Here is a 25,494-nt window from a genome sequence, read left to right as displayed (position 1 = left end):
TCAGATCCATTGATAACAAAAGTCACAAATAGTGTTCAGTGTTCGTTGTTACAGCCAAACACAATACACCGATTAGGCATTTTGTATCACAGAATATTAATACATCATTTCATAGTGTTTTGAGTGTTCAAAACTATCCACAAACTGAATAAATCCACAAAATCCGCAATGTAAACAACTCTGGTAAACGCACGCTATAGAGAAAACACGGTGACAGGCCAGCATCACCCAAGGGAGGTTACTGGTATGACGTCACACACAAGTTGACCTAGTTAACGGCTGGCTGCCTAAATTTGGCTGTGCGCGTCAACTTTAAATGCTTGTAGCCGGCGCATCGTGACACTGAGATCGCGGGAAACAGAGGGGCTTGAATAACCCACCAAACCCGACATTTTGACACATGATATAGCCTGATTGCTGAAATTACCGCACGACGCCTTTAAAGGTGCAGTCTGTGACGGTTACAAAGGTTTCTGTACTGGAAATTAGTCGGTCATTGATTTCGGGTGGAAGTGGCTCACCTATCTGAATGTAGTGGTGTCGTGTAATGTTCATCTTTTTATCTGGTTCTCCATGTGGAAATAAGTAGTGGTGTAGAGTGAAATGAGCAAAAGCCAACATGCCCCATCTGCGTTCTGGTGGTTTTTTTTTTTTTTTTTTTGGTCGTGTCCCCCCTGCCCCGCTCATTGACTTCAGTTCTTTTTAGGTCAAAATCAATGCAACACAACATGCACTGGGAATATGGCAGCAAAATATCTACCTCCCTTCCCATGCTCGCTGCATCACTGTTTTTCTCCCTCCTCCTTGTTTTCCCTTTGCGCTCTAGACTTGTGTGTGTGTGTGTGTGTGTGTGTGTAAGGTTTTTTTTTTTTTTTTTTTTAAATTGCGGTAAGAAAAGCGCATTTAGTAAAATCATGAATAGCAAAGGCTTGTGTGTAAATGATACTGATGTGTGTAAAGTGTCTTGTTCCCCAAAGTGGTGATGGGTCTGTGGACATGGACAGAGGGCTCCCACGTGATCTCAGGAACATGCGGCTTCAACGGAATCTAAAAACGTGCACGAGCGTTAGGAAAAAAAATGCAGTTTGATTATTGTGTAGAAACCTTAGGCAGCTGGGCCATAGAAGGTTCACGCTGCATGCTGCACACTACACGCTACACGTTCACGTGAAGAACCGGACCCTGGGCCATTAAACTTCATGCTTGGATGTTCACGTGTTGCGTCTGTTCTACTTTGACCGAGTAACCAACAATATGGACTCTTCGGATGACGACGATTGCCTCATTCTGCTTTTACTGAGACAGAGGAAGAGAAAAAGGAACAGAATTTGGAGCCGAGAACACTTCCTTCTGAGAGAAACCCGTGGTGAATTTCACCGAACATTCTATAATCTGCTTGACAATCCCGATGAAGAACTATTTTTCAATTATACCATTCAATTATATTTTTTCTGAAGTTTTCCCCTGAAAGCATAGAGTTATCTCCCTAGACCCGTTCTGATTGGCTGGCGCGGCGGTGACCGCATGCATTGACTGGAATTTCCATCTTCACGCCTAGAAAAAAGTGTGCATGTTCATTTCACGCTTCACGCGTGAAGTGTGCAGCGTGCAACGTGAACGCAGTTCTATGGCCCAGAGCAAGTCATGCTACGTTTGTCCACTTTTCTTTAAACGCGTGTAGCGTGTAGTGTGCAGCATGCAGCGTGCAGCGTGAACCTTCTATGGCCCAGCTGCCTTAGCTGAGGGAGAATGTGGTAATGACTGAGGTGGTGTTTACATTAGACCGTATCCGTTTTCGTTGCAGATGCACTGTCCGTGCACATTAAAACGACTCCACCGGCGGAACAGTTTGAATCCGCCAGGGCCCACGTATTCAACCCAGTACGTATCTGATCCGGTGCTGTGTAAACATTGAGGAACGAGGATACGCAGTGCTGAGCTCTAGCTGACGTCATCATTGGACAACGTCACTGTGACATCCACCTTCCTGATTCGCTGGCGTTGGTCATGCCACGTTGGTCATGTGAATGAGCAATACAGGAAGTGTGTTGAAGTCATTTAGTGAATTGGCAATACAGGAAGTGTGTTGGTTACCGTAGCACTAAATAGTCTTGTTGTAATCGCAAAAAACGGCCGTTCTGCGAGGTGAAGAGTGTACCGAACACTGTTAGATCCTTGTAGCATAAACACGAAGGCCATACACAGTGTAAAAAAGGCGTCATTGTAGTACCAGTACCGCCGATAACAGACTGGCATACTTCATTTTTTACAACGACATCCTTCCACTTGCAAGTGGTGAGTGACTTGCGCATGCCCGATATGCACTGGGATCATGTGACGTGCCGTCTAATTAGTCACGTGATTAGCGTATCCGTGTATTGGCGTTGCTGTGTGCACGGGGAACGGTTTTGTTGCGGGCACAGAAATTGTGTGTACGCGCGAATCGTTTTAAAAACGTTAATCTGATGATCCGCTGATTCGAAGTAATGTAAACAGGGCCTGAGAGCTGTCCTGCTGAAACGTCCAAAAACGGTGGACTTGGCTGGTATTTCCCCCACCTACCCCCTCCTCAGGATATTTGGTTTTGAGTGGCTCTGAATTCTTGTAGTGCAGTCTTTAACCAGACAGCCACTGCAGTGTGACAGGATTATAAAACTGTGCCAAAACTGTAATAAAGACCCCGTTTTATCCCATTTTATGATGCACCACCTTTTTTTTTTTTTTTTTTTTTTGGTCCTGGTCAGGGTTGATGGATCTGAAAATCCAGATTCCATTCCAGGAACACTGGGAGGCATGTTCGGTTCAACACCAGTCCATGACCGGTCACCATCCACACTAATTAATTCACACCTAGGGGCAATTTTAGAATGATCAGTCCTCCTACCAGCATGTTTTTCTGAGGTGGGACTAAAGCAGAGAACCCTTGCAGTCCTCCACACAGGCAGTTATCTGAGGTCAGGATCAAATCGGGGACTCCGGAGCTGTACATGACCTCCTGCACCACTGTCCTGTCCAATTTCACGTTAACATTTTGTCAAAAAATAGCTTTTGTGAAGTGTACTGCAAAAAAAAAAAATCGAACAGCTGCTCCTAATGAGTTTCTTTCTCATAAATCAATTCAAATGGTGCACAATTAAATCCGTAACAGTGCCACAGTTAATTTCAAGAGCTATTACACGTTTAATAGGAGCCATTGTGGATTTAACATTATTGTTCGTGTAAGTAGAGTGAGGATATGCCTCAGTTGTGCATGAAGCCTCATTTGCAGTATCTGTGGCTTTAGCGACAGCCATTAGCTGCTCTCTAAGAGCAGGAAGTGAAGAAGTGGGCACTGTTTGACTTGAGCAGCAATGGGTAGGAAAATATTTGCATTGCTTTTTAGAGGCATTGCGTTGTCTAAATGTTTCCATGGTAAATGTGTTTACTAGATGATATCGGCATGAACTGAAGTGGGTAACGCTGGTCCGTTTGAACAGAGCTCTAGATTAACCCCTGATCGGGCAGAGAATAAAATGTATTACTGTTTATACAAGCATATTTGTCGCTGCATAATTTATCATATAAACCGTGATGCATTTTAATTGCTGTTTATCATTCGTCTATTCACCATATACACGTTTTAATAGGAAGCATGTATAACCGTTTTTAAGCCCACATTTCGTCCATCTGCTAATTTGTATTGTCGTATACAGAACACACTACTTTTTACTTTCTATCTCTCCCTCCATGTCCCTTCCCCACCCCTTGTCTCATTTCTTTTACTGGAGTCACTCTGATCTCTTTCCTCTCTTGTTGAGGGGAAAATCACAAGAGACCAATGTATCTGCACCTGTGGTAAAAATGTTCCTGCAAGGGTATAAATATGACAGTTTTGACATTGTGGGGGACATTTGGCTGGTCCCCATGAAGAAATGTCTTGTTTCCTTTTATTTATTTTAACACAAACTACAGCGCCAGGAGCTGAGGGAGGAAAGCTGGCTGTGCTCTCTGGGTGGGAGGGATGACATACTGTCTCTCCGATGTCAATCTTTGTGACACTGTCCAATCTCGTGGGGGGTTTCTCTAGCCACAGATGAGGTGATTGCAATTTGGCTCTGAAATGGTAGCATATGTCTTGTGGGTCACCGAGAGCTTGGTTGAATGGGATACGTTTTTGTATTTGCATTAATGGGTAAAGCTGGTTATGTAATATTTCTTGGGTTTTCATGGGAAAAAAAAATCCAGTCCATTATGGGCATCTTATTCAGAACCACTTCTTTGCATCTCCTCGGACTTGTCAAAATCCCCAAAGTTTCAGTAATATGTAATCTAGAAGTAGCTTCCTACTTGTACATAAACAGCACACTAAAAGATGAGTCAAATAAATGTATTGGTGAGAGACAGCAATATTTATTCAGCACTGAAGTACTGCTCTAAGGGCCCGTTTACACGAGGACGCTGTCGGGTAAAAACGACTAAATATTTTATCGGAAGTGCCTTTCGTCTACACGGGGACGGCGTTTCCGAGGCGGAAAAAATTGAAAACGCCTTCCAGAGTGGACAAGTTAAAAACAGCCCCCGTTGCATATCCGTCTAAACTACCCAATACGCAAAACTCTGCTCAGATCTGCTCACGTCGGGTACGCGTTTACGTCATACGTATGTCATATACTGTACATGCCAGCCTGGGAAGTAAGTAAAAAAGTAAGAGCATGTCTGATTACATCGATCCAACGGACCTTCAAGCTGCTCTGGCTGCTTTAATAAACATCCAGGAGTCCTTCGAACATCTATACCGAATCTGCACATATACCGTTAATGAACAGAGGCGGGTATAGGATGCTCTTTTTTTTTTTTTTTTTTTTTTTTTTTAAAACTTACTTTCTTACTTACCATAGCCAGAGTAGTCAAAGTTTTCGCGGCGCAGATGTGCAGATCAGACAAGACGGAAGACGTTGCGCATGCGTGCAGACATAGCGGAGGTCTTTCACAGCACCACCTAGCCGCCTGGCATGCACATCCAATTGAATTCCACACATTTATGCGTCACCGTATAGACGCAGATTTCCTCCTTGAAAACGGTCGTGTAGACGTGGAAAAAAGTGAGAACGAAAACGGACTCTTGTGTTTTTGTTTCAGACCGTCCCCGTGTAAAGTGGGCCTAACTCTGGTGATGGTGGTAAAATACCCGCTCAGTTGTCTGTGGCGCATCTTCCACCAAGCTACATTCTCTAAACGTCAGAAACAGAAAGTATAAATGTGGCTTAAACCGTGGACTGGTACACAGCTTTCTTCACTTCTGGCTGTTGGTTTGAAGGTCAGATTTGTACTTCTCTCATTTTGTAAACCTTGGTCAGTTTGGGTGGGCCTCTCATGGACGATGGTGCTCTTCAGATAGGTGAGACAGTTTCCTGTCCATGGCCTTTATTTTAACTCCTGACTAGACTGCTTAAGGCTGATTTAGAGCTACAGCGATATGCTACTATCTGCATGGCGTTTGTTTGCTTTATACCCGTGTGCACACAATGTCTCTATCTGCTTTTTGGTCTGCGTTTCTGATTGGTCCTCACCTTTACTGGTATTGGTTATTCCTGTTCCTTTTTTAATCATTAGTTTAACATATTTAAGCTCTAACTTTTCAGGGGGGCGGCACGGTGGTATAGTGGTTAGCACTGTCGCCTCACAGCAAGAAGGTCCTGGGTTCGAGCCCAGCAGCCGACGAGGGCCTTTCTGTATGGAGTTTGCATGTTCTCCCCGTGTCTGTGTGGGTTTCCCCCCCACAGTCCAAAGACATGCAGGTTAGGCTAATTGGTGGCTCTAAATTGACCGTAGGTGAATGTGAATGGTTGTCAGCCCTGCAATGATTTGGTGACTTGTCCAAGGTGTACGTACCCTGCCTCTTGCCCATAGCAAGCTGGAGCCTATCCCAGCTGACCTGTGACCCTGCACAGGATAAGAGGTTACGGATGATGGATGGAACTTTTGAGGGTGGATGACTGCTTGTTGTGCTGGTGATGTTCCCAGCCATGGAGTCCTCTGTCCTACTTTCCTGAATATTTTTCTTGTTCCTTTTGTAATTCCAGAGTTTTGGCCTGCATAGGTTGGATAGTATGGACTTCTGGTTTATGATTATAGACAACCCCCTTTGGGAAGAAAATAAAATTATAAAATTAAAATGCTTCCACACTAAGTTGTATATAGAGAATTCAATGCTATTAACAACTAGGAGAAAATGGTCCCTTAGATCCCCAGTAATCGTACATGATCTCCAATTCATTCCCTGTACAATCTGTATAATTGTTAAGAAAATAAACATTGTGTTTTAGTAACTGATTTAATCGTATTGTGTTTTTTTTTTTTTTAAATTCAGTTGAGATTTTAAAGGCTTTGTCTAAACAGCCTGTCGTCGTTTTCGGTGATTTTTTTTTAAGTGCTAGTCAAATGTAATTTTAGAGTTTAATCAGCAGTATGCTTGTGTTGCAACATAGGAAGTAGGTCTCTGGGCAAATGGATGCAACTGCGTGCTAATTTTTATGTGACAAATTTGCCCTAGTTATCTTTTTCGTGTGTCATGTTGAAATGAATACAATAACTCATTTATTTGTGCAGTCTTTTGGTGAGGACTATTTAAAGCTTTTATGATCTCCACCCATAAGAATGATGACTTCATTATCATCCTGCTGCAAACACTGTTTGCATTTTAGAGTTGTTGAAGGAATGAACACCCCTTACTGTCGCATTTGGAAGAGTAATTTTATTCTCAATTTTCCGTTCATAAATTGTTCAGCTGCTATTTATCAAGCACTGAATCTCAACCACCCATTCATTAAGACTACGTTCAGACTGCACCCTGAAACGACCCATATCCGTTTTTTTTTTTCGCCCATATGCGACCTGTATCCGATTTGTTATTGACGATCTGAACGGCACAGATCTGATTTTTTTCACATGCGACCCAGGCCGCTTGGATATGTGGGCCTAATTCCGATGCATAGCCGTTATTTTCACATGCGACTGCAGTCTGACTGGACAGGTCGCATTCATGCGACCTACACGTCATCAACGAGACAAACGTCACTATTCTGCGTTGGCTAATCCCGCCTCTTTGGTGGAAAACATTTGTACAGTTTTCAGAATTTAAATAGACTTTTATAGAATTGATCAAGCTATTGGTGGATTTGGTAGGGACCTGGATGTTAAATCATCCTGTATTACAAGATTATAAGCTTGTTCTGGAAATTTCCAGTAATTTGACACCTTCGGTCTCATTAGTCTGCTGCCCACATTAATCAGATTATTGTGTGAGTTCCGCCGCCGCCACAAAAACCACATTGCCAGGTCTCGCCTCATCTCCATGCTTTACTTGCAAACTTGAAGAGTGCGCTTTTTTTTTTTTTTTTTTAACGTATTACATAGATATGCCTATTACGTGTCAATTTGCGCATGCGGGACACTTTTGGGTCGTTTTCCGTTCATATTGGAGATCGCATACAAGTCTCATATAATTGGTAATGTGAACGGCCTAACAAAAAAAAAAATCAGATTTCACAACAAATCGGATATGGGTCGTTTCAGGTTGCAGTCTGAACGTAGTGTTAGACTAGCAAAATGACGAATTGTATCTAATTTTTTTGTTTTTTCCTCCTCCCATAGTCACTTCAAGTCACCATGCTTAGATGCTGTCTAAACTGACCTATTGAAACTACTGCTTTTGGTTGCTACTGTTAGGGGTCGCCACAGTGGATCATCCGTTTCGATCTCCTCCTGTCTTCAGCATCTTCCTCAGTCACATCAAGCACCTGCATGTTCTTGTTTTCTTTCTCTCTCTTTCGCATGCATGCTCTCTCGCCACATCCATAAACCTCCCTCCTCTTTTCTTCTTGCCTGGCAGCTCCATCTTCAACATCCTTCTCTCAATATACCCAGCATCTCTCCTGTGTGCATGTCCAAACCAACTCCATCTCCTCTCTCTTGCTTTATCTCCAAACTGTCTAACCTGGGCTGTCCCTCTAATGTACTTGTTCGTAATCCTGTCCATCTTCATCACTCCCAACTAGAGGTCGACCGATATGGGTTTTTCTAAAGCCGATACCGATATTTAGAGGTCAGAGTCAGCCGATGGCCGATATGAGCTGCCGATTTTTGGGGGCCAATTTTTAGGGCCGATATGCTATCGTATTGTCCTTAATTGGCATGCTAAAATATCATACTAGTAAGAGGACGCACAACACTTATAAACTTAACACGATTTATTGAAAATTGAACACTCTCTGAAAAAATCAACATATGAAATAAATAATAAATACCAGTTAAGTCAAAGGCTACTAATGAAATACTACTGAACTCTGAGTCTGAAATATTCAATATATAATCAACATAAAAATAAAAATGAAATAAAAATATATTAGTGCTGCAAACACACTAGTAACACAGGACGTACTAGCAACATAGTTATATTATGTATTATATAAAAATGACTTGGGATACCAAAACAACTGCTCTTTAGTGAGCTCGCCAAAGGCAAAAGATCCCGCGGCCACCCAAAGAAAAGGTGGAAAGATTGTATCAAAGAGGACCTATCCATATTTGGTTTTGATGATAAATGGTATGAAGCCACAGCGGAACGACCTAAATGGAGAAACCTCATTTCCGATGGCAAAATACTGTCGGGGTTGAGACTGCAAAAACGAGCTGAAGAGCGTAGAGAACGACGACATAGAAGGGTCCCCCATTCTCACACGTGAGAGGGCCCAGAAGAAGAAGATAAAAATGACTGTACTCATCATAACAATAAGAATTAACAAATTAATGACTTAAACGTATTAAAATGAATAATCAATAGACTAAGAGTGCAAGAAGACTTCCATGATGTGACAACTTCACATAGTTACTTCAAAACGGCAAAATACATGTTCAAGTTATACAGTTTCACTGTGGAACTTCCATGCCTTGAACTTTCACACGTTTCCGTTTCAACAATATAAAACTCCGTCTCCCAGCATGCTGTGCAGGAAACCGGAAATAGGAACTGCAGAGGTCTAGCATCGGTCTCTGGTTCACAATCAAATCAAACATGCATACATCGCGAAAACGAATGGACATGGGATGGCAATGTTATAATACGTTCACAGGTTAGTTTTGCGTCCTCTTTTTTTGTTAACGTTTCACTTAGGTTGTCCGTTACTACAGTTTAGATCGGAACATAGCGGTCACCAGCTTTAAGGGGGCTTACATAGTCGACGCATTCCCGACGCGCTCGCAGCCACAAGGCTACGCATCGCAACGTTTCGTTTCGAGAGGAATTCTACAACTCTGATGCAGTTGAAATGCTATTCGTTTTTCCTTTCGCTAAATGAAGCAACACATCACAGATTACAACTATCATGAGAGCAAATATACGACTTTAGGACATGGAAATGTAAGAATTGAAGCCTTACCTGTAGGCCATCTCTGCTGACTCCTGAAATGTTTGTTGGCTTGGGTCTTTTGCACGCCGCGTTCTATGTAGCTGTCGTGCCTGACTTTAAATCGGCGCGACCAAATAAGAAAATCGGCCGATGCCGATTCATTAAAAAATGGCAAAAATCGGCCGATTAAATCGGCCGGCCGATAGATTGGTCGACCTCTACTCCCAACACAAGTCTTATTGTCTAACTCTGCTGTCTCTAGCTCTGCCTCCTGTCTTCAACAGTGCCACAGTCTCCAGCCCATATAACATAGCTGCTCTCACTACTATTTTGTAAACCTTCTCTTTTATTCTTGCTGGCGCCTTCCTGTTGCAAATCGCTCCTGACGCTCTTCTCTAACCACTCCACCCTGCCTGCACTCTTCACCTTTCTTCCGTACTCCTTGTTACTTTGAACATTTAACCCCAAGTATTTAAACTAGTCCACTTTTGCCACCTCTACTCCTTGTATGCTCGTGTTCCCCCCCCCCATCATCCCATTCTGTCTTGCTCCGACTGACTTTCCAAACTGACACAACAGTCTAATTACATGTGATCATTCGTCAATCTGTCAGCACAGCAAGCACTTAGAAAGAACTCCTGAAACTCTGGTTTCCAATTCCTTCCATGCATTTGTTTTTTCTCCTTTTTGGCCCATGAATCATGCAGTAAATTAGATGACATGAGGATCCCTGTATCCTCACAATCATGCAGTTGCAACCTGTTTTTATATTCAGTTGCGCTCATTTAAGCATCCGAAGGAAGTCGCACAAACAAACTGGTTAGTTTTCTGTCTTTCATTTAAACAGCACAGGATGCAGTCTGATGAGCACAGCAGCATTCATTTCACTGGCATTACTGGAGTTATAAATCACTTTCAGCTCCAATGTTTTCTTCAGCATATGCTCAGCAGATGTAGGTGCACAGCTGATGTATGCTACTGATGTATGCTATCTCTCCATGTGTGTGCGTGCAGAGAAAAACGTGGACAGTCTCCAGCAGGCCCTGCATCAGTCAGTCTTCCTGTCAGCCATGTCTGCTCAGCCTGGGCGTGACTTGCCGCTGTGCTGGGAGCAGCACTGTAAGCTCCTTCCCGGTGTGGCTGGGGTGCAGGCTACCAGAGTCGCCCACTGGACAGTGGAGGAGGTAGGAAAGCCATATCACATTGCATTTAAAATGCATTATACTTTTCCACCATTTCCTAAGAAAACACACATGCAATTTCAATAGGAATTTAATGTATGATACAACATGACAATGTGTCGGCGCATTTTACCCATGGTCAGAAAAGAATAGAAACTAGATAGACTGTGACTAAAGTCGCAGTAATTTTATGCTAGCTGTTACAAACTGGAACGTCTAGCTACCATACACTATGGATCCAGAATGCTAAGAGATGGAGAATGACATTTAGTGAGGAAAAGTTGCACACTGCTGCCCTGAACAAAATAAAAATTAAAAAAAGATTGAAAAAAAATCATGAAAATTGAAATTTTTTTTTCTTTTTGAAAAAAGAAATCCTGTTTTTCATGGATCATTCCAGATTACCACCAAAAGTCATAGCGACGTAATTCAGCCCAGAGGTGTTAATGTGAAATTTGGTGATTTGGTTGAAAACTGAGGGAGAAATGGCATGCTTAAAGTTAGGAATAAATAATAATGATAAGAATAATAAAGCAGAAAGATCCTGTGTGAGAGTAACTATTTGCACTAGTGCTGCTAGAGCAAATAAATTTTCCAGACATTTAGGCTACATCCACATGACAACGGCAATGAGATTATTATTATTTTTTTTTTTTTTTTTTTTTTTTTTAAATATCGCGTCCACATGGGCAATGGATCAGTAAAATATCAGGTTCATATTGCAACACTTGCTGCAACGATGCAATATACATGCCACACCTCTACGTGCGCTGTAAGACGGTCCCATCAGAGACACCAGAACAATAGAAGTAGACGCATGCGCATAAACCCCTTCTTCTGTAGCATTAGCCACATAAAGTTTTGATTATTAATCAGTAGCGTAAAACGAAAGACGCGGAAAGAGGAATGAACGGGGGTAAATGGAAGCCGGTATGCCAACATTCTGATATCCTCCAGAATTCTTTAATGGTCCGGAATAAATTGAATGCTACACGTTGATGGATTACTTTGTTCTTCTACGCCCTTTTTGAGGAATGTATTGTTGGACTTAAACCAATATCTGAAGAGGTGAGATCGGTCTTTTTTTTTTTTTTTTTCCCCCCCCTATTTTTGCTGGCGGGATTTTGTTTTTTGGAAGGCGCACGGGCGGTGCGCGGTTTGGTTATACTCAGTACTTCCGCAGTGTTTGGACTAAAGACTCTGCCCTAAGGGCTTCTCTCTCTCTCTCTCTCACTTTGCACCATTACACAATATTCACAGTGAAAATATTTTGTAAGCGCGTTTCATGAACCAAGTTATAGGATTTGTTGACAACTCGCATCGAGTTTGTTACACTTCTACCTGGCGTGAAGCACTCGGTGCGTTTTACATGCACATCCAAATCGAGCTACTGTCGGTAATCAAGCTAAGGGTCCCAGCAGGGGTGCCAGAGAAATCCAATCCTACATGCACACAAGGAAATCGAGCTATTGTGTGAGGTACATTGTGCACCCGAGCCACAGGTGGCGCTACACGCCCCATCGTGTTGGTACACTTCCGGTTGTCGTCATGAAGAGCTATTCAAGAGTATAAAGAAAGTTATCAGCAGTGTTGCCAGATACTGCTGACGTTTTCCAGCCCAAAACATGTTCAAATCCGCCAAAATGCACTTAAAACCTCCCAATCTGGCAACACTGGCAGTTCCGTGTTCACAAGTTCTGTGCTCAAGCTGTAGGCTTGCTCTAACAGACTGTATGGCTACAAACTGTCCTGCGCAGACCACTGTTTTGTAAGACAACTTTTTTGCACAATTGTATATTTTTCTCAAGTCCATTTTTTGCTTACAAAAAAATTTTTTTTGCTTACAATTTGTGTCTTAATAAACACACAAAGTTCAGTTTTGTTTTTATTGACATTCTTCAGATGTTGGATGGATTTTATATATATATATATATATATATATATATATATATATATATATATATATATAAAAATATTAGTGCTGTCAAGCGATTAAAATACTTAATCGCGATTGTTGTGACAGTCATAGTTAACTCGCGATTAATCACACATTTTTGTCACATAAAAGACCACTGTAATTCTCTTATCAGCATAAAAAAGTGAATGGGCTTGTTTTGTACCAATGTGTTTTTTTTTTATTTTATTTATTATTACTACAAAGCATAACACGTCTTGACACAGCCACTGCAAAGTGAAACCTAAGCCGAGCACCGGCGCGGGGCTAGCAAGAGAACCATGAGTGAAATGATCTACTGTTTGAGTTAGTCTACAACTTTAATCAGAGAGATAGGTTACACAGTGACGGTAGGCTTGACATGCTTGATTATAATATAAAGTACACTATTATATTAAGTTTAAGTTGTTCGTTGATAAATATTGCATTGAATCTGATCTTTACTGTTTCAGCTCACTTAACACATTTTGTACTTTTACACTTTCTGCCTGTTGATGCGTCGCGCTGTCCAATCAGAGGCGGCCAAATTTGCATATTACAGGAAGGATTTCTGGGATAGCATTGAGTTTACAGTTCAGAGGGATCTGGCTTCTTTAGACGCTGTCTTCTTAAAACTGAATAAATATTTAAAAAGAGCCAAATGAGCCAGTCTTTTGAACGGCTCTTTTCAAAGAACGGATCACAAAGATGTGGATCCCATCAAAGAGCCATAAATCCCATCTCTAATAGTGCGCCCTGCCTGCGCTGGTTCTTTGTGGGGGGGGGCAGAGGACTCTGGCTGTGCGGGGCGTGGCATTACAGTCGAGCTGCTATCGGTTTTCTAAGCAAAGTCTCTGTTCCAAGTTCCTGGCAGTTTCAAAAGCTTATGAAAAACCTACATCATGTCACAGAGCGTTAATCTCGCGATAAAAAAATTATCGCCGTTAAAATTGAGTCAAGTTAACGCGTTAATAACGCGACATATTTTTGACAGCACTAAAATATATATATATATATATATATATATATATATATATATATATATATATATATATATGCGCTAAGTAACTTTAAAAACGCACATTGATAAAACTTGCTGAATTCGTGCTGAGTTTATCTCAAGAAGAAAAGAAATATATCACAATGGAAAAATAACTTCGTTCCGCCCGAATAAGTTCCAAATCTGTGCTCAAATCAGAATTTAAGGGAGTTGTACTCAATAACATACAATATGACATGGACAGGCTTTAACTTTCAAACAAATTTTGCATACACTGTACACACACAATCTTGCCTATAAATACCCGGGGGAAATGATGGGAAAATTGTCATTATTGAAGATGCCACGCCTAAGCCAAAATCAACGTGAACAGGCCATCGGGATGTTGCGTGCCGGAAGTACACAGACAGAGGTCGCCCGGCACTTCGGTGTTCATCATTCGACCATTTCCCGTTTGAGTCAGCGTTACAGACAGACAGGGAGCACCAGGGATCGTCCACGCCCTGGTCAGCCTCGAGTCACGACGCCAGTTCAGGATCAGCACATCAGGCTAGCTCACCTCCGTGACAGATTCCTGACACCCTCAGTCACTGCTGCTGAGACCCCTGGACGACACAGACCCAGAATCTCCAGCATGACGGTCCGAACATGGACCAACTGTCACTTTGAATTTTTTTATTGTGAATTAATTCTTGAGTTTGACAATAAATGTCCTTTATCGATGTTTCAAGATGTGTGTGCATTACATACAATATCATAAATTTCAAATATATGCATGGATCTAAAGTGATATCGTGTTGAATTCCATTGTGCATTTTTAAAGTTACTTTGTGTGTATGTATATATGTGTGTATGTGTATATATATGTGTGTATGTGTATATATATATATATATATATATATATATATATATATATATATATATAATCTCACACACACAAATACAATGACTTGTTTATGTACACAATTCACAGCTATGCAACAGCTGTACAGATGTATTTGGTGATCCAGTAAGTGAACTAAATTTTAACAGTGCAAACAATGCCACAAAAAGAAAAGATTCATGCCGTTGTCATGCCGACCGAGGCTGTTGTTTCCCGCTTGTGGTCTCGTCACTTGTCACTTCCGGAAGGGGCAGTGCTGAAGTAAGTAGCTCGAATACGTAGCTCGGTATACATGCACTAAGTAGCTCGGCAGAAATCGCATAATCTAGGTCGTGTAGCTCGATTCCGAGAAATCAAGTTCGGTTCAATTTCAGCCGAATTAAGGTGTATACATGGCATTTTGAACTTCGATTTCAGTCGAGCAACGGCAGAAATTCGATTCTCTCTATGTGCATGTAAACGCACTGACTGACAGTCATGTGGTTGTGACGTCATTGTAAACAAATCCGTTCTACTCATCCAGACGACTTCGCAACGGCGCCGTTGCCAGATTTTTCCACTCTGGAACCCGTTCTCAAAAGATTTCATTTTGGGGCACCCAAAACGCTGGTGCCGTGTGGACGCCAGGCTGAAACGATAAACAATTTTATCAGATTCACCTGAATCCGTTGCCGTGTGGGCAGGGCCTTAGACTTGCTTTCTAACAGAGTTTTGAAGCAACAGGTTTTCTGTTCCATACAGGGATAGAACAGACTGTATGGAACAACCTGTACTGCAAGTTACTGTAACAACCCTGAAGTTGATTATTTTCCTAGAACAGCACATCCGCATGTGGGGGGTGTTAAGTCTCCTCCTACTCCAGCAATTTGTCAACAGCTGTAGATTTTTATTTATTAGAAACAGCATTATGGAATTTTAATCCATTCATTTTTCTTTTTAAATTGTAGCTTTTTTTGGGGGGGGGGTGAGACAAGTTGGTTCCTGTTATCACTTGTGTTGTAGCAGTTATAAACAGTAGATCCTTAACTAACCCCCACGCCCAAACACACACACGTATATGAAGTTAATAAGTGGGGGGGACCCTCAATTTGTCTGTCCTGAAGTCCCTTCCCTGAAGGGAAACTCGGGTGTAACTGACCATTGCAGCTCCTTGCAGAATGCCATAGTGTGTTTTTTAAAAAAAAAATTAGTCTTGGATTGAATCAACTGTTACTATAAAAATGAGGTGTTTTTTTTTTTTTTTTTTTAAAGTGTTAAATCGTTTCATCTCATTATCTCTAGCCGCTTTATCCTGTCCTACAGGGTCGCAGGCAAGCTGGAGCCTATCCCAGCTGACTACGGGCGAAAGGCGGGGTACACCCTGGACAAGTCACCAGGTCATCACAGGGCTGACACAGAGACACAGACAACCATTCACACTCACATTCACACCTACGGTCAATTTAGAGTCTCCAGTTAACCTAACCTGCATGTCTTTGGACTGTGGGGGGAAACCGGAGCACCCGGAGGAAACCCACGCGGACACGGGGAGAACATGCAAACTCCGCACAGAAAGGCCCTCGCCGGCCACGGGGCTCGAACCCAGACCTTCTTGCTGTGAGGTGACAGCGCTAACCACTACACCACCGTGCTGCCCGTGTTAAATCGTTTCTATTCTAATGTTTTAAAACATGATTTGAATGACTCTTGACTCTCTACTGTCAGATCTGCTGTTACAGAAAATTAATCAACATCTGATCGGTCAGATTTGAGAATTCAGTAGAGCTGTTAAATCTGGACTATTTCATTAGCTCAACAAATTTCACTGCTCAGCTGTACACGAGTGTATCGTGACTCCACTTATTATTCAGTTTGATCAAATTGTCGACCGAGTGAGGAAAATGTAATGTAGGTGTAAAATATGTACAACTCCCACACCGTTTAGTGGTTTCTTTGCCTTATATCACAAATGGTCTCAGGACTTTTTGTACCGCTTGAAACTGCAAGTTATAAAACTGGCTTAAAGACACACACCATACCTAAACTAGAAGAATTTGAATAAACATATGTGGAGATTGCAGTCGCTAAACGTATGGCTGTTTTGCAGACTCTCTAATCCCTGGTCAGAATGCCCTCCAGCATTTTACACTGCTTAGCTTCACAAACTCCATTTCCACATAGATAAGTCTGTCTGTCTTTATTTTTAAGCTCTCTGTAGTAATCTTCTGTTTAGACATTTTGCTCATGATTTGTAGGCGGCGTTAAAAAAAAAAATGCCATGCACACCATCTGCTTGGGGAAACCACAACAAGTCCATATTTAGCAAACACTGATTTGGTTTCTTGAGTGTTGGTTGCTTTCTTCAACTGCAGATGTACAAAATGCTTTAACCCCCAAGAGATTCTGATGTGTACAGTATGTAGCACAAACATGACCCAACCCAAGCTTTAAATCTGTTTCATATCAGTCTGTCCATTTCAACTGTTAACACAAGACCACAGCCAAAAGAGAAGAGGATTAAAGTGCATATCACGGGTAAATTCAGGAGCAAGATCAATGTAATTCTCCTATTTTATATTAAACTTTGATCAAATATCTGTAACATTCTGCATTCCCTGCAATTTTTTTTACCTTGCGCGATACCAAAAAAATTCAGTTGAAATCAAGCCATTTGAGGCGAATTGGTCCGCCTCTGAAAAAAACTTGGCATTTGAATTTCCTGGCAAACGTTGATTTTCGTGACGTCGCGTGCGGGACGCCTCCTTCTGAATCCTAAGTCAGTGCTGGTTTGTTTGAGAAAACAACCTGGTGGTTTTCTGCAAATTTCTTCAACATTATCATGTAATTATTAAAATGGTTAACAGATGTATCGCCGGAGGGTGTAGCAACACCAATCATGATGGGATTAGTACTCATACAGTACGTTTACATGCACATCCAAAGTGAGCTACTGTCGGTAATCGAGCAAAGGGTCCCAGCAGGGGTGCCAGAGAAATCCAATCCTACATGCAACTGTGAAATCGAGCTATTGTGTAAGGTGCATTGTGCACCCGAGCCACAGGTGGAGCTACATGTCCCATCGTGTTGGTACACTTCCGGTTGTCGTCATGAAGAGCTAAAGTGTTGCAAGATACTGCTGACGTTTTCCAGCCCAAAACATGTTCAAATCCACCAGAATGAACTTAAAACCTCCCAATCTGGCAACACTGGCAGTTCCATGCTCAAGCTGTTAGGCTTGCTCTAACAGACTGTATGGCTACAAACTGTCCTGCGCAGACCACTGTTTTGTAAGACAACTTATTTTGCACAATTGTATATTTTTCTAAAGTCCATTTTTTTGCTTACAAAAATTTTTTTTTTTTTTTTGCTTACAATTTAACTTATGTCTTAATAAACACAGTTCAATTGTTTTGTTTTTATTGACATTCTTCAGATGTTGGGGGATATATATATACACACACAGACTTGTTTATGTACACAATTCACAGCTATGCAACAGCTGTACAGATGTATTTGGTGATGCAGTAAGTGAGCTAAATTTTAACAGTGCGAACAATGCCACAAAAAGAAAAGATTCATGCCGTTGTCATGATTCGTTGTCACGCCGACCGAGGCTGTTGTGTTTCCCGCTTGTGGTCTCGTCACTTCCGGAAGGGGCAGTGCTGAAGTAAGCAGCTCGATTACGTATCTCGATAGGGTTTACATGCACTAAGTAGCTCGGCAAAAATCGCATAATCTAGGTCGTGTAGCTCGATTGCGAGAAATCAAGTTCGGTTCGATTTCAGCCTAGCTAAGGTGTTTACATGCCATTTAGAACTTCGATTTCAGTCGAGCAACGGCAGAAATTCGATTTTCTCTATGTGCATGTAAACGCACTGACTGTTTTCCAAAAGACCGGACAATGAGAGAGAAACGGGAGCGCTTGGTCTACACAGACTGTGCACTGAAACCATGCAAAGCTTCCACAGAACGTCACGAATCTGGCTCCAGACTCCCTTGGGATTTTTCCAAATGCATTTTATTTTATTTTTTTCTGCTGTAGACAGATGGCCTTGTGCAAAGTTACCCTTCTGGATGAGTGTGTAAAGGGACATATTTTCATATTAAAAAAAAAACCACAAAATTGGTCCAGAATATCCACTTTAAGGTTCATTTTGATGCTAACTGGATATACCTCACTGACTTTGTTTGCCAAGTCAGTGAGCAGGTCATGGTGGTAAACCTACACCATGCTGAAACAGAAGCTGTGCAAACACATCAGGTTCTCAGCAAGATCAGGGCCTCCTTCAAAGTGAAGATGGTTCAGCTATCTATCACAACCTTGCTTCTTGAATTCCCCCCCCCCCCCCCATGATTTACCTTCTTGTCCTCTTGGAGCAGGGGTATTCAAACTCTGGGAAAGAATTTCAGGAGGGTGGTGTTGAGGGAGGAGTTGAAAAATGCCAAGCAAATAAATTCAGGCCTGTCAACCTTTCTGCATTTTCTGAAAGAGCTCTGCATTTTAACACCAGAGTGCACTAGAATGTACTCCAAGATGCACCAAAAGACCCCCCAACCCCCCAAATAAATAAGACAGACGAGCCAATAACATTTGCACAGGTGTCTTGAACTCGCTGATGTTAACAGACATGTTAAGGAAGCCTCGCACTTCCCCCTCATTTCACGCTAGTGATGCTGGGACAAGTGCTTATGGTGCCGAAGATGCACTGGAAGCAGCTCCCTCACTTTCTGCCAGGGTAAATGGAAAATGTCTTTTTACCGAAAATTGTCAAAAGTAGCACTTTCTAGTATAGAAATCCGAGATGTCGCTGAATTAAATTCAGTCATCCAAACTACTGAATCCATTCACTGCGACTTATGACTTGGATTCTCCGTCTACAAATTGTCTCGTTTGTGAGCTTGTTTCCCTTTTTTAGCTCATCCGGTCGATAGCTTATGCCGTTGTTATCCGTCCAGCATCGTCCACGTTTCATGAAAATCGCTTCTCTCACTCTGTTCACCGGTTTATTTATTTATTTTTAATTCTTTCTGGCAGGAAGGTAGGGGTACCTAGGGTGCATATAACTTCCTACCCAGATTTGTGTAATTACAATTATTAATGAAGTTATGGACTAATTAAGCCTTAATGAGCAGTTCAACAAAAATTGCTGCTTCTTGGCCAATTCCTCACTGTTTTGGATTCTTTCTGGCAAGTAGGTATTCCTAGGGTGTATATAGTTTGCAACATTTATCATGCAAGGTAGCCCACTTTATATCGTTCCTTCTGGACTAGAAGGGGCTGGCGCGAGCTACGCCGTCATGGACGGGCTCGTTTAGTTATGTGTACTTTTGACACAAACTCAGGAGCTCTCATAGGATACAAATGTTTAACCAACCTCACTGGACTGTCCAGACGGTTCTTGTGTAAATGCTCCTACGAACAACTTGTTCATATCCAGCTTGATTTAACGAGGCCTAATAGATGTGCTTTTAGCAGGTTCGTGTCATAGAAGCAGCACAAGTAATTTAGCCCATGTTTACATTAGACCGTATCAGCGGATCATCAGATTAACGTTTTTAAAACGATTAGCGTGCACACAGCAACACCAATACACGATTTGCGTGCACACAGCAACACCAATACACGGATACGCTCGGCTCCGCAGGCATCCTGCGCTCCAAATCACTCCGCCCTGAACAGCAAGTGCCCTCTGGAGGGTGCACACTCTGGCCTTGCGCAGCTCACAGAGCATGTGAGTGAAGTGCACAAGCTGTGTTTTTGGGACTGAGCCGCTGTGTGTGAGATCCCAGCGCATATCACTTACCGCTTGCAAGTGAAAGGATGGCAAGCCTAAAGACAATCATAACTACACAATAGGCAGTATTTGCATCAGTATTTGCAGTATTTTCATACTTTTATACTCTTTAATGAAAGGTGATACAAGGTGGAAGTCCGCGCCGTTTTTCAGCAGTCGCGTCACATGACCAACGCCAGCGAATCAGGAAGGTGGATGTCACAGTGACGTTGTCCAATGACGACGCCAGCTAGAGCTCAGCACAGCGTATCCGCGTATTCTCAATGTTTACACAGCACCGGAGCTGACACGATCTGGATTGAATACGTGGACCCTGGCGGATTCCCGTTTCCCGGCGTTTCCATGTAAACGGACAGTGCATCCACGAAGAAAACTAGACAGATACGGTCTAATGTAAACTTGGCCTTAAACTTGGATTAGTTGCACTTAATTGCTTACTATTAAGTGGCCTGATTGTAGTAACGAGTACAATTTCTGTACACTTAAACACTTCTTCTTCTGTGGTTGCTTTTATCTGTTGTCCTCAGGGCCTTACAGCCGTATCCACATTTAGATATGTGCAGCATCCTTCAAGTTCCTGTTGATGTACAGCTTCATCTTTCCTGTGGCTTTGCAGCTGGAGGTGTATCAGCATTTCTATGATCATAGCCCAGTGATTATCTGCTCGAGCGCACAAAGTTTGCTACAAGTGTATTTACACTCTGATGGTGCTGTTTGCTTTTAGCACGTGAGGATACGTAAATTGTACTGTATGAAAATCCTTTAAGGTTATTTGGCAGCAGCTGAGGTAACTGATGCATCTGGCATCCAATCTTATGTTGCTGTAAGCTTAGGAAATAAAACTTGCTTCTTAAAAAGACACTCCTAGGAAACTGTTGGGAGAGGATCTTCTTTGGGAGGGGGGAAATTAAGCCTGTACAGTATATCAGATACCCGTATAATGACTTTGTTTTTTGAGAAGTATTTCTATTTGACCCCTCCTTAGTAGCATGCAGTTTTTTTATATGGCGAGTGCAATAACCATCACTCCTCTTTATTCCCCAGTCTTTTTTTTTTTTTTTTAAATGAAGGCACATGAATGGACATTTTCACCGACAGGCTCAAAAACCCCATCAGAGTTCATTAGCTGGCGACGCATACATCTTCATTATCAAAACTAACCCAACCTGTGCTACTTGAGCTACATCATAATGTGCCTTGTGATTTAATAATGAGCAGAATTTAATTGCACTTGTCCTGCTAAAATAACCCTCAATTTACTGTCCCAAGTAGTGAGTCTTTCTCCAGCTCTATGGCTGGTATGTCAGTACAATAAAATCTTCTTGTGATGTAAAGCGAGTTATGATGAAAGGGAGACAGTGTATGGTCAATGCTCCAGAAATGAAGATCTCTCTCTGTTGAGGCAAGGTTCAGAGAGAAGACCAGGGACTTTTGCAGGTGCTCTGTGACTCCTCCGATGGCCGAATCATGTTCTATTTGCCCCTATAGTCTTATTACACGCTCTGCTGGAAAGCTTCTATGCTCCTGACTACTTTGAACAGTAGTTTTAATTCATGCTATTCTCCAGCCAGCTAACACAAAGTGCTTTACACAGCTTGTTGGCCCTGGTGGAAGAATACATTTTGACATCTTAAAGTGCATATCACAAGTAAATTCAGGAGCAAGATCAATGTAATTCTCCTATTTTATATTAAACGTTGGACAAATATCTGTCACATTCTGCATTCTCTGCAATTTTTTTTTTTGCGCAATACCAGAAAAATTCAGTTGAAATCAAGCCATTTGAGGCGAATTGGTCCGCCTCTGAAAAAACTTGGCAATTGAATTTCCCGGCAAACATTGATTTTCGTGACGTCGCGTGCGGGACGCCTCCTTCTGAATCCTACGCCAGCGCTGGTTTGTTTATGAGAAAACGACCTGGTGGTTTTCTGCAAATTTCTTCAATGTCATCGCGTAATTATTAAAATGGTTAACAGATGTATCGTAGGAGGGTGTAGCAACACCAATCTTGATTGGATTAGTACTCATCGGTTCCAAAAGACTGGACAATGAGAGAGAAATGGGAGCGCTTGGTCTACACAGGCTGTGCACTGAAACCGTGCAAAGCTTCCACAGATAACGTCACGAATCTGGCTCCAGACTCCCTTGGAATTTTTCCTGACTCATTTTATTTTATTTTATTTTATTTTTTTCTGCTGTAGACAGATGGCCTTGTGCAAAATTACCCTTCTGGATGAGTGTGTAAAGGGACATACTTTTCATATCAAAACACAAAATTGGTCCAGAATATGCACTTTAAGGCAGAAATGAACTCCCCGATTTAGGGACTGAGGCAGAACTGTGCTGAAATGAGAATCTCATTGTTCTGGCATTAAAAACATATTTTGGAATTTTTTTTAGATCAAATTTCTTAGTACTCTGTCCAGTGGACATATTTTTCAAGCTGTGAATGTTTGTCACTACTGCTTTCATTTACATATGTCTCTTGTGCTTTTTCCATTTTTATCCCCTCTTTCATCCTCAGTCCACGTCTCTCTCTCTCTCTCTTCCCCTCCCTCTTTTGCCACTGGCTTTCCGTCTCTCTAATTGCTCATTCCTCTTTCTCTGTTGCTTCTAAACCTCCCACCGTTCGGATGTTCAAACATCACGGACTTCCTCAGCAAAGCTGAAAGTACAAGTTTCTCAAAGGCATGGTTTTTGTCAAAAGAGTGGGGGAAAAGTTTCAGGCACTGCCACTCGATTATAGACCCCCACCCACCCCCCCAAAAAATTGTTTTGAAATGCTTGATACTTAATGCACAGTATGCTGTGGTACTGAAAATCTGACTGCACAATGTGTCTGGGTGGATTTGTGTCTAGGTTGCTGACTTCATCCACTCTCTCCCGGGCTGTGAGGAACAAGCCAAGCAGTTTCGAGAGGAGGTAAGCAAAAGTGACCTGACTTAGGCTTTGCCTCCATTCTCTTCATCATAGTAGTGTGTTCCACTGAATTCACAATTTCCACTTCCAGATTAGTCCTGTGAGTTTGATAATATTGAGTCTTTATCCTGGTGTTGCTGTATAGATTAGATTAGTTTTATTCATCGTACTTGTATCATATGCTAGGGAACTCTGTGTTCAGGAAGTATTCTTGCCTTTCTGCAGTGGAATAGACAGCAGCTAGCCTTTTGCCATGACACCCTCGGAGTGTAAATCTCTTGGGGACGGAGCAGGGAATGGGTTCTTTTTATGGCTACTAATAGTCCATGCTGTGTTCAGTTAAAGAGAGAAGTACACCAATTTGGCTCAGAGCTGTAACTATTAGTATGCAGGGGATGATATGCAAATTAAAGGAACTGTATTGCCTTTGCAATGCAGACTTTGTGTTTTTTTTTTTCTCTGTTCAAAAGTATTTCTAGTATATAATCAAGAGATGCTAATTATTCATGAAATGCACCGAGGCAGTATGGGGTTTTGTGATTTTGTAAAGTAAGCAGGGAAGCAGTATTATATTTTTGTAGGGAGAACACTTGTTATAATGAATGACAAAGGAGAGGCGTGTGGTTTCTTTGTTTGGATGTTTTTACACACAAAATAACCCGTTCCGCCTCTTGTCTCTTTGCTAGCAAATCGACGGCAAGGCGTTCCTCCTCCTCACACAGCGCGACATTGTGAAGATCATGAGCGTGAAACTTGGCCCTGCTCTAAAAATCTACAATTCCATCCTAATGTTCAAGCACGCTGAAGACAACCAATCGGCAAGCAGCGATACCAATACATGAAGCCCAGCTGAATCTGACCCACTCCATCCTCTTACAAGCTTATGTGAATCTAGATGTGTACTGTATCGATGCATTCCAACCTCCTGACTTCCAGTCCCTTTCTTAGACTTAGAGGTATCTATAAAGACTGTCTCTTCAGGTTTGATTTCTTCAAACCTCTGACTTTCAGGTTCTAGTGTTTTTGTCCTCTGTTCGCCGACTTTCAAACCTGCCTTTAAATGTTTCCCCATGGCATAAAAGTGGAGTTTAACCAAGCCATGTCCCAGTATGTTTTTCCTCATAGGTCTTGCCCTTCTCCCTCTCCTCCAGTAGCTCCCCCACCGACATTAAAACGAACTGACAATCAACCACACAAATAAGATCAAGCATAGCCGACTTTGGCAACAGGGGTTTTCTTGGTGAAGGTGCTATTTAATACAACCCACTAACAGCCATTGATATGTAGATTTCAGTGATCATGTCTCGTGATTTAAGACCCTTTGTGCTTATTTTAGTATCTATTTTGTATAGATATCTAATTTTCTCTCTTCCTGCTGATTCATGATCTTTATTTATTGTGCAAGGACAATTGTGCAAAGTTGAAGGAAAAGTAATATATTGTATATTATGAATTTAAAAATGCCAAAAGGATTTTTTTTAGGATTTGAGAATGTTTATTTTTGTGATGTATTGCGCATTATCCTGATGACTTTGAGTGGTTATCCCAAACCTTTTCAATGAGTGTTCAAATTAATCTAAATTGCTATTGAGTTTTAATTTAAAGTAGCTACGATACTTTGAGTAATTTCTGTAGTAAGTGCTCAGAAAGTAAGCTTACTCAGCTTATCAGCTTTAATTCTAGGTTGGTTACGCTTATGAGACTACTTCAAGCCTTTTTATAAACTTGTATGAAAGATCAAATCAGGGAGATTTTCTGGTAACTAAAAGCCTCTTCTAATGCACATCTATAGAAAAATAAAACATTCACGATACGTTTCTGAAGTGAGTGGAAATTAAGGTAGAAAAATCGCATCTTGCCGAGTTCAGTTCAAGTGTTAGTGTAATTCCGTTTCCTGTCTTTGTCATGGGTTTATTTTGTTGTTTGGGGGGGGGGGTTGGTTCCTATACAATATTTTCAAGACTGGTGCAATGATACAGTAAGCTGGTTCCACCTCCAGCTTCCATTAACCAATTGCATCTGATTAAGCTTTGAAATGTACTGTAAATATTTCTTAATCCAATTTCTTACAATGAATTTTCTCTTTCTACAACAAAATACATTCACAAGTGCACAACCCAAATAAATGACAAATTTCCTGTCGTCTCTCTCCAGTATTTTATCTCTGTACAATGACCGACATGTACATAATCTTACAATTGTTCAGTTTACAAGCGTGTTAGAAAGCAGATGGTTTCTTCTGTGATCTGTGAAATTGGATAGAACTTTCATTCCTTAAGCAAACTTTTTTTTCAATTGTGTAGTAATTGCTGAAAGGCATGAAGCACTTCAGGGGAAAGGGGAATATCAGTGAGTGGTGAATGGTTTGTGCCATATCCTTTACGCAATTGCCATCTTGTATCTCGTCACTGTGAGTCA

At 41.6% G+C, this 25,494-nt stretch overlaps 1 protein-coding gene across 6 annotated transcripts in view; it reads left to right on the top strand.

Annotated features, from left to right (window-relative positions):
- LOC132887063 (lethal(3)malignant brain tumor-like protein 4) overlaps positions 1 to 25,218 on the top strand; it is a 156,608-nt gene extending 131,390 nt beyond the window's left edge. For all 6 annotated transcript variants that reach the window (XM_060922396.1, XM_060922397.1, XM_060922398.1 and 3 more), the window contains 3 exons: positions 10,401 to 10,570; positions 23,017 to 23,079; positions 23,763 to 25,218. In XM_060922396.1, coding sequence (XP_060778379.1) covers positions 10,401 to 10,570; positions 23,017 to 23,079; positions 23,763 to 23,918 — 389 coding nt within the window. In that variant the 3' untranslated portion in view covers positions 23,919 to 25,218. The remainder of the gene's footprint in view (positions 1 to 10,400; positions 10,571 to 23,016; positions 23,080 to 23,762) is intronic.
- The last annotated feature ends 276 nt before the right edge of the window (positions 25,219 to 25,494 follow it).

Source organism: Neoarius graeffei, chromosome 5 (assembly GCF_027579695.1).
Source record: "Neoarius graeffei isolate fNeoGra1 chromosome 5, fNeoGra1.pri, whole genome shotgun sequence".
NCBI classification, from domain to species: Eukaryota; Metazoa; Chordata; class Actinopteri; order Siluriformes; family Ariidae; genus Neoarius; species Neoarius graeffei.
The sequence above is the reverse complement of the archived record's forward strand: the minus strand, read 5'-3'. Positions and strand labels throughout refer to the sequence as shown.